Raw genomic sequence first — 9,138 nt, forward strand, 5'->3', positions numbered from 1 at the left:
TTATGCTTTTTCGGTCTTACAGAATAAAACTTAAAAAGGTTGCCTGGACCCGTTTAGGGTTTCGACCATGAGTGGGCACCCAACCCTCGCGTTCAAAGGAGCTGTGGCATCATATCACTGGTCAAGTTAACGCTGAATCATGAATATGACATTTTGGCTAAAATGAGATTTTTTTTTCTTTTCTTTTTCTCTGATTTCTTTTACCAGATCATTGGACCTTGAACCTTCAGCTCCGCAACATTGAGCAACTTAAGCTATTTCTTATTTTGTTTTTTTTTATTTTGAGTTTTTTTATGGGTCTACAGGACAATTGATCCTCAATTTGAAGGATTTTTTTCCCCTAATTACAAGTATTCTTTTGTTAGAAGTAATTATATTTTTTTTATTGGAATTAGAAGTAATTATATTTGAAATCCTGTTAAAACACTAAATATGAATATTTATTTTAATAAAAATTTAAATATTGATTCATTATGGATTAGTTTTTTTTTGTTAGACCCAATTTCTGAAAAAATTAAGTGGGTGAAAGACGATAGAGCCTGCGTGGTGGAAGAGTCTCATTCTCATAGTTGGGCCGTCAGCTTACATATGATATTTACATGAGCCCAATAGGCTTGAGGAAAGAAACAAAGACGCCTCCTCAGTCAGGGGATCATGTGCCTTTCCTCGTTGCCGGGACGTGTGTAACTCTTCTGCCCAAAATCCCAAACTACAAGTATAACAACCAAACCATTTTAAAATTTGCCTTATTTAAAATCTAACTCTTCCTCGGAACATAATTTTGCTTTGCATGCCACGCGCTTCATGCTTGGTGATTGCGAAAATAATGGCACCCCCAATTCAAACGATGCAGAAGACAGAAGACGCTTGTGTGTACAAGTTGTGATGTTAGAAAATTCTAGCGGGCAAGACTTGAATTCAGACTCTTGTAGCCTCTCGTAGATACAATCCTTCCACTGCAGGAGACTGACCTCTTCATCGAAACTGGGGTTACGTGAAGACATTGTGCAACTGAAGACCGACGCCCTGATTTAAAGAGTGTTGAGTATTCACCACCTTTCTTCAGAAGATTGACCGTGTGTCGTTCAGTGTCATGGTTTATATCATCAACGGGAGAATCCATCGACACAGAACTCGTTCCTTTTCGCATATCATCCACAATCTGTTCACTCTCATCAACATTCGGGCACTCCTTTGAAATTGATTCATGAGCGAACTCCTCGGCTTCCCCTGCTTCTCCTGTTCCCTCCCGGTTTTCAGAGTCCACAATAATTAATTCACCACCATTCCGCTCAACTCGGGCGTCTTCATTTCTTACCACCGTGTTGGAGTTTTCCTCCACGGATGAACTCATATTTAAGATGGCTGCACCGGAAGTGGCATTGTTAGGGACAATACCGGCACGACAAAGAGGACAATTGACATGAGACCGCAGCCACGTATCGATACAGGGGATGTGAAAGGCGTGGTTGCATTTTGGCAAGAGTCTCAAGGTTTCGCCTTCCTGGAATTCATTCAAGCACACTGAACACTCTGTTCCTTCGATCAGTCCCTCGCCCTTTTTGTACTTACAAGCCGTGATGGAGTTTATGATAGACTGCTGCAAACCAATTGTGGTGATCAACCAGATGGGGTGATCAACTTGATTCTCGCGAACAAACTCATCCTCAAGGCTGTCTGATTGGGTGGTAAAGGATCCATTGCGTCTCCGCCCACACCAGTCGGAGTAGCACTTTACTTTGAGAACGTAGAAACCAACAAGAACAAATACGACAGTGAATAGTGAAGCAACGATGGCCAAGTAGGACGTGATCTGATTACTTGGAGGTAAAATGGGCGGCGGAGGCGGCCGTGGAGGGGAGTAGTGGTCTGGAAAGGAAAAGCAGTTGTACGGGCAAGTTGGTTCACAAAAGTCAGAGCACTCTTGGGTTTGATTTGTTGTGGACGATGCAGGGAAGAGCTTTCTGTGCATCCTGGATCTGGAAGTCTCATGAAAAGGAATTACAGACAGAATTTACAAAAAAATGAAAAGGAAAAGTGGGAGTGATGTTTGTGAGAAGCGTGAGATGGGTGTTGTGAGAATTAAAAGAGAAGAAACGATGTTAATAGTTTAACCGTCTCTTTCAAAGGTTTTAGTGTTTGTTGTGATTGGTAAATGATAACAAGTCGGAAAGAAGCTTCGTGCCTCCCTGCTATTTCTGTTGGCTTGTTTAACGACAGATCAATTATGTGGTGTTTGGTTCCAACTGCGGCAGCTTCCACGAAAATACAGCCATACAAAATGCTTTCATCATCTAGCGTCTCCCCTGTTTCAACTGCAGTTTCCTGTTCCTTTGCTGGTATGCACTGAGTTCCTTTGCATTCCCATGCCAGCTATGCATGAATTTAGGGGATTTATAACACTGAAAACACTTGTCATTTTTGTTATTCATGTCTTGAATTTGTCGCCGAGTACATTTTAAAGAGGAAGTGAGCACGTACTCCGAGGAGCATGGAGCAGCCTTCGCAAATGCGTTGGTGCTGAGTTCAAATCAGGATGATGATGTCCCATCCTCAAGTTCGGTGCCTCCACTGCAACTCTCCTACCCTTGCAGAGTGCCGCTGGAGATCGCCGGGTTTAGTCCCAAGAAATAAATTTAAGTACCCTTTTGATGAAGCATGTCAGAGTAGTTTATCCCACAGCCCACAGGTGCAATGGTGATCCCAAATCGGTTCAAAGTTTTGTGATCATCCATTTTCAACTGGATTCACATCCAGCGGACATTCTCTGTTCCACCTGGTTCACAATTTGTGTAGAACCAAACGATTTATGTGGAGATACTCTGTTTATGGCCTCATGTCGAGACCACGAGGAGACCAACAAATAAACCCAATATTTTTGGGCCCGTTCGAATAAACATCAAATACATATGGACCTTATAAAACTAGACCCGATATGAAGAAACCAAAATGAAAAATATCTATTTGCTCAACTAAAATTAAATCATTTTTATTACATTGTTTTATAAATTACGTGGAAGAATAATAATTTGTACAAAACGCGCTTGTTCTTTCTACACTTTTTTTTTTTTGTGGTCAGGTTCTTTCTACGGTTTCAATCACGTAAAAAACCAAAAATCATTTGAGTAGAAACAAAATTGTAAAAGATACCCCAAAAAAAAAAAAAATGGAAATCACCATGGGAGAAACGGTGTCGTTGGAAGCAGGTCCCCATTCCACGATGGCGTAATCCCCTGATGTCCTGCTCCCTTATCCCATACCCACAACCGCTTCCCGTCGCTGCTGCTTCTTCGGCCCCTCGACCCAGTTGCTTCATGACGCTGCTGTCGCCTTGGAACTCAACGACTGGTAATAAAGAATAGAGTGAGACTCAACCTTTCGAGTGGCAATGGCGCTATTTCGTATCTGCGGCCTCCTGTCAACAGCTAACCTCTCCGTAGAACACCATCTTCGCCCGCTCTCTTCTTCCATAATTCTCCCCATCCTTCCCCCGGCAATCTCTCGTTTTGTTGCTCGCCTTCCTCATTTCATTTTCCACCTCTCTCCCTTACTCACCCCTCACGCGATAAAACCAAAGAAATTTCTCATTTTCTACCAATATTGGCCACCGTATCCCAAGAACAAGCGCTTACTTCCTCTCCTTCAAATGTTTCCGATGACAGCCAACCAACTGAGACACAAGCTGAAGAATTTTCTCGAACCAGGTTGCTTGCTCAGAACCTACCTTGGACTAGCACTCCTGAAGACGTTCGTTCTTTGTTCGAGAGGCATGGAAGAGTCCTAGATGTTGAGGTTTTCAGTTCCCTCTTTCTGTTTTTCCTTTCCCGTTCCTTTTTATTTTCGCTTGAGTTCCATTTTCTATTCGCATTCAGCTTTCGTTTTTTAAACTGACGAAGCTTATGTTTTGTTTTTACTCTTAAGCTATCGATGTATAACAAGACGAGAAACAGGGGTTTGGCGTTCGTTGAAATGGGCTCGGAAGAAGAGGCTCTTGCGGCTCTGAATAGTCTCGAATCGTATGTAAGCTGCAGCTGTTGTGTGTGTGTGTGTGTGTTTATTTTGTGGTCTTTTAATTTGTTGTAGTAAAGGTTTTGACTTCTGATTTCATCGATTCTATGGACTTGTCAACGGGAATGGTTTGGACTTAATAATTTTGTTTTGCTTTGTGTCAAAGGTAGGATTAGGCTGTGTTATTAACTGTTGAGGGCACTCTTATGAGGAAAATAGATCATCTCTATTCATGCAAGCTTTTGGAGAAAAACAGGTGATTTATAGTCATGGAGGCGATTGGAGCGTGATATATGCTATAATTTAATATAGCTCATAAGAAAGTGTATATGTTTATGGGGTCTGTATCGTATAAAAATACTATTCCAATTTTTTTCCCAGTATCTTTGTCCAAACACCCGACATGCAATGAATCAATTTTGGGAGGTAGAGGATCCGAACTCTCTGTGGGCGGTCTCTCTTTTAGGATTACTTGTGATCGCTATAACCTTCTCATATGCTCATCTTTAATTGATTACTTCACTATTCTTAACATTCTTCACATCCGGGGGAGGTTTAAGTTGGATATTGGCTTTTTGATAGGAATACGAAGGGCGTATACTGAGACTGGCATATGCTAGGCCGAAAAAGAAGAAAGCTCCACCTCCTGTGCAGCAGAAGACAGTAACATTTAACATATTCGTTGGAAATTTGTCCTATGAAGCAAGGGCTAAAGATCTCAGGGAGTTTTTTGATTCAGGAAGTGGTAGTGTTGTTTCTGCCGAGGTTATATTTCATGACAACCCTAGAAAGTCCGCTGGTTATGGATTTGTATCATTCAAGTCTAAGAGAGAAGCTGAGGCCGCCCTTTCTGAGTTCCAAGGGAAGGTATCTACGGACTTCATTCTCCAGTGAATTGATTGAACATGCTGAATTCATAATTTTGGTTATTTTCATTATCATTTTTTTTTTGGCTTACTGCTAAATATAGTTTGGAGTGCCAATTTTAACCAAGGATGTGGGTAAAATGGCTGTTCTGCAGAATTTTATGGGAAGGCCAATCAGGGTGGCGCGTAGTAAGCAGTTTGTTAAACAACCAGTAGAGGAGAGTGCGAGGTCTGAAGATGAATCTTCTGAGACCAGCGTGAATGGGGTAGAAGCAGATAAAGCTGATTGACACCATCTTACACTATTGATGTTGTATGATCTTCTGCAGAGCTTTTATTTGTTTGCTCATGTTCATTGATATATAAAGTCGTTGTTGATAGAAATGATTCTTATTTTACAGGTGGTTTGCAATGTACCCTTATAAACAGAGACCCATTTGTTACAAGGATTGAATCAATATGTCTGGTGTTTAATTATAACTGTAATATGACGGCGTTCATTCTGCTTTGTATTATTTATTTGTGGTTGCGGGTTGAAGCTCTTTCCTGAATGCAAGCCTCAAAGGCTCAATGCAACTATGACATGCCGTTACTATTCATAGCTCCAAGAAAGAGTTTGCATTTCCGTAGTTCACTGTGAAAAAATGGAAACAAAAGAGGATTCTGAGGGCCATGTTAGACGAAGCAGCGTCGTGATTTGCCGATTGTTTGAGCTGCTAGGAACTTTGACCAATCACGAAAACCACTGCATTTAAATGTCCTGTAAATTCTGTGCGTCCTGCTTGGTTTGAAGTCGCTATATGCTATATTCTTAAATTTGTTGCGGACTTCCTTTATATTCGTGTTGGATGTTTTTGTGATCAGCAATTTCTTCCATAGTGTACAGGAACGAGGATTGGTAAAGACCTTTTTGATCGGGAGTAGATAGGCAAAACCGAAAACCTGTTTCGAGCCAAGTTTTGGCTGTTTTAATAAATTATTGATGCGCGAAAAATCGCCAGATGAACGCCAAATGGCCAATTTCCGATTTGCAAATCAACAGATGAACTGCTCAAAAACCCAAAGAACAAGAGAGTTTTCAACGTCGATTTGTTGGATGCTAAACCGGTCGTGTCCCTTTAATGTATGTTCACCAGTCTTCTTCCATCCGACGACAACGAGGGATAAGTTCGCTTGGATTTACGAACTGAATCAGCTATTGGCTTTGCAGGCATGGGGGGTTATTTGTAGAAATCATGCAAATTGATTGATTAAAGGAAAATTGCACTTAGATTCTATCAAAGAATTAAATATAAAAAGTTTCTTGAATTATAAATAAAAAAGTCTCTTGAATTCATAAAATTATTTTAAAGTCTTAAGAGACTTTTTTGTGATAAATTTTATTTGTTTAATTACCAAATTGTTCTTATTATTTTTTTAATTTGTATTGACAAGAACAGTGATTGACAACTTAAGATACAATAAGGTTTAAGTCTAAAAAAATATAATTAAAAAAATCAGATTTTATTTAAAAAATTAAAAAAAAATTTAGGACGTTCCGTCCTGTCCAGATTCGTCCCGGTTGAGCAGGGACACGGGACAGATTTTCTGTCAGTGTCCCGGTCCGATCCGTCCCGTGAACAATCCTACCTATTACGATAGTTGTTAATCTTTGTATTGTCAACTACTACTCTTTCAATTTTCAATATAAACTAAAAAAAATAATTTAATAATTAAACAAATAAAATTTATTATAATAAAATTCTTTATGATTACAGAAAAATTTAATAATTTTAAAAGATATTTTTGTATTTAATTCTTTTAGGTAAAATCTTAATTATAATTTTCCCCAAACATATGCGTCCGTGTCGCGCTAAAGTCCCCTACAGCTGTTAACCATCATGTGATCGCTATAGTAGCGTAATGGAGACACCTGTTCAACCCTACCTCTCTCTCTTTCTCCATCTTTTTTTTTTTTTAAACATCAAAAGTGAGCACTACTCCGACATGGGCCTTACCTTCAGTTGCCTTCGGCGCTTTCTACCGCCTGGGATTCGGCCTATCACTATGTTATGGTTGAATCTGATTCTCAATTTGTGCCGTTGCTGCTCTGGCAAAGGACCATGATGCGTTTGTTTTATTTAATAATTAATACTGTCCCTGCTGAACTAATGGACAGCAAAAGTATGGGATCTGAATCCCTCATATATTTTTAAAGACATATTATTTTTCTCACCAATATGTTATTAAATTAATCAAGCACGTACGTTTAGATGTAATCCAAGAACGAAGTAGAATTTAATCTGAAATATCAATAATAAATAATGCAAGTCACCCGCCATGAGCAACGAACAAACAGAATATGAAAATATGATACTGAAAAACAATCAAAATCAACCCCAATACCAGAGAAAAATAATACGGGATACTATGTATAGTACTATCTCGCCCATCTCTAAAATCCTACCTCTCTCACTAAAATACCAAATCAAGAAATGTACTGTGGATCATACTCTCCTTCACATACTAACAATATCAAACCCTACCCATGAAACCACGCTACGACCACCTCAGATCTGAAGAAGAAAACCGGCTGCCACAGCAACAGCGGCTGCAGATCCGAACAGTGCGCCTCTGTTCAGAACGGCGCCGCTCTTGGGAGCCGGAGATCCGGGAGCCTGTGATGGCGTCTCACTAATGCTCGGTGCAGAGGCGGTTGGCGAGACAGTGGGTGAGGCGGCGGGAGCCATCGGAGGAGCAGGAGGAGAGGTGGCTGGGGACGAAGCCGGTGGGGTGACGGTGGCCGCTGGGGCAGATGTGGGGGCCATGGACGGCGGAGACGACACCGGAGGAGAATGTGACTTAGGAGCGGACACTGGGGCCGGGGAGCGCTTAGGGGAAGCGGCAGGGGAGGCGCCGGGAGCATGAGTCTGAGCAAAAGCGGACGTGGCCATCAAGGCCAAGATCAAGAGGAAGACAGAGTTTGCCATTGTGGGAAACTCGAGTGAGTGCGAAGAAGAGCAGAGAGTGAAGACGCAGATGCAGGGTGACGGAGATGGGAATAAGAAAGGAAGCGAGGTATTTATATTGAGGGGTCTTAGGTTTTAGTCGGTTTCGAAGTCTTCGTGTCAATAAGCGGCGAGTATTTTCCTCGCAAGTCATTCACGGTCAAACAGTCAACCGCGATGAAAGTTGCGGGAGGGCTCGAAATAAAAAAAGGGGAGAAAATTCGTATCAGTTAATATCCTTTGATTAACTACATTTATTTCACTTTCATATATTTTGGGATTTTTCAACTAATACCTGACGACCACAAATCTCGGGATATTCCCGCTTAAATAAGTAATGGATGGGAACAACAACAATCGTGGGTGAAAGATTGATGATCTGGAATTCAAAAATAATTGTACAAAATCTTATCCCAGTTATTCATATTCATAATTAATGTGTTTTACCGGGAAAAAAGGGAAGAAAAAAAATCAGTCCCGGGGCAAGCTTTCCTGAATCGTAGAATGTCCATGTTTATCCCACACGGGCGGCAGTGAGGACTCAGAAGCACCTTAAATCGGATCATGACTGCTAGGGGGAAAAAATACTGCATATTAAAGTGGGGTGGAAGCCCATTTTTGGGGTGGCATTTTTGGTTAAATCTCCTTAAATAGTAAATGAAGAAAGTGACAAAATAAACGCATGCGTGGGGGTCGTTGGGAGGACCGAAACCCATTTTTGATATTGAGATCACAAGTGGACCAGGGATTGACATTCTGCGGGGTTTATTTATTAACCTTTTCCGATACGAGGCGTGAATAGATACTGATACAGCACTATGACTACAAGAGGAAATTTTCAATTCATGCAATGTGATTCATTTGCTGTTATTGTTGACAGTTTTGCACAATCATCCTTTGCGTTGGTGTTGGCAGTGGTTTATTTGCCATATATATATATATATATATATATATATACAAAGGAGCACCTGTTAAAATCAAACTGTGCAAAATTATCTGACAACAGTGGAGTAAGCGGGACATGGAAAGTGACTTGAAAAAATTCAATTTTTCCCCCTTCTTCAGGCCGCAAAATCCTCTTATTCCCAGAATGAGACCCTAGGCATATCGTCTACTATTATATTCTCGAACCTCTTGTCACCGACACGGCGTACAGATAACGGCGAGGGAAGGAACGTGGGGTGCTCATTTTCATCTACCAACGATTATATATATATATATATATATAATTATATATACTCCTCCGGTCCTTAATATAAGACCAATTTAACTAATTT

General features: G+C 40.7%; 3 protein-coding genes across 3 annotated transcripts; 1 reads left to right on the forward strand and 2 right to left on the reverse strand.

Moving 5' to 3' along the window:
- Positions 1–544: 544 nt before the first annotated feature.
- LOC114729057 (RING-H2 finger protein ATL54-like) lies at positions 545–2,227 on the reverse strand. Its single transcript, XM_028916011.1, has one exon. The coding sequence runs from the start codon at positions 1,970–1,972 to the stop codon at positions 899–901; it is 1,074 nt and encodes a 357-aa protein (XP_028771844.1). The 5' UTR covers positions 1,973–2,227; the 3' UTR covers positions 545–898.
- A 1,313-nt stretch (positions 2,228–3,540) lies between these two features.
- On the forward strand, positions 3,541–5,690 carry LOC114729059 (28 kDa ribonucleoprotein, chloroplastic). The gene is made up of 5 exons (XM_028916012.1): positions 3,541–3,792; positions 3,922–4,020; positions 4,591–4,875; positions 5,030–5,187; positions 5,276–5,690. The coding sequence occupies exons 2-4, from the start codon at positions 3,928–3,930 to the stop codon at positions 5,162–5,164; spliced, it is 513 nt and encodes a 170-aa protein (XP_028771845.1). The 5' UTR covers positions 3,541–3,792; positions 3,922–3,927; the 3' UTR covers positions 5,165–5,187; positions 5,276–5,690.
- Positions 5,691–7,197: 1,507 nt separating this feature from the next.
- Positions 7,198–8,043, reverse strand: LOC114729060 (classical arabinogalactan protein 1-like). The gene has a single exon (XM_028916013.1). The coding sequence runs from the start codon at positions 7,841–7,843 to the stop codon at positions 7,424–7,426; it is 420 nt and encodes a 139-aa protein (XP_028771846.1). The 5' UTR covers positions 7,844–8,043; the 3' UTR covers positions 7,198–7,423.
- Positions 8,044–9,138: the final 1,095 nt, after the last annotated feature.

Source organism: Neltuma alba, unplaced genomic scaffold, assembly GCF_004799145.2.
Source record: "Neltuma alba isolate B1F8T4 unplaced genomic scaffold, ASM479914v2 tig00012600_pilon, whole genome shotgun sequence".
Lineage (NCBI taxonomy): Eukaryota > Viridiplantae > Streptophyta > Magnoliopsida > Fabales > Fabaceae > Neltuma > Neltuma alba.

Coding starts and splice junctions, on each gene's coding strand:
- LOC114729057 (XM_028916011.1), bottom strand. CDS start 1,972: ATGCACAGAAAGCTCTTCCCTGCATCGTCCACAACAAATCAAACCCAA.
- LOC114729059 (XM_028916012.1), top strand. CDS start 3,928: ATGTATAACAAGACGAGAAACAGGGGTTTGGCGTTCGTTGAAATGGGC. Junction 4,021..4,590: donor TGAATAGTCTCGAATCGTAT/GTAAGCTGCAGC, acceptor GCTTTTTGATAG/GAATACGAAGGGCGTATACT. Junction 4,876..5,029: donor TTTCTGAGTTCCAAGGGAAG/GTATCTACGGAC, acceptor GCTGTTCTGCAG/AATTTTATGGGAAGGCCAAT.
- LOC114729060 (XM_028916013.1), bottom strand. CDS start 7,843: ATGGCAAACTCTGTCTTCCTCTTGATCTTGGCCTTGATGGCCACGTCC.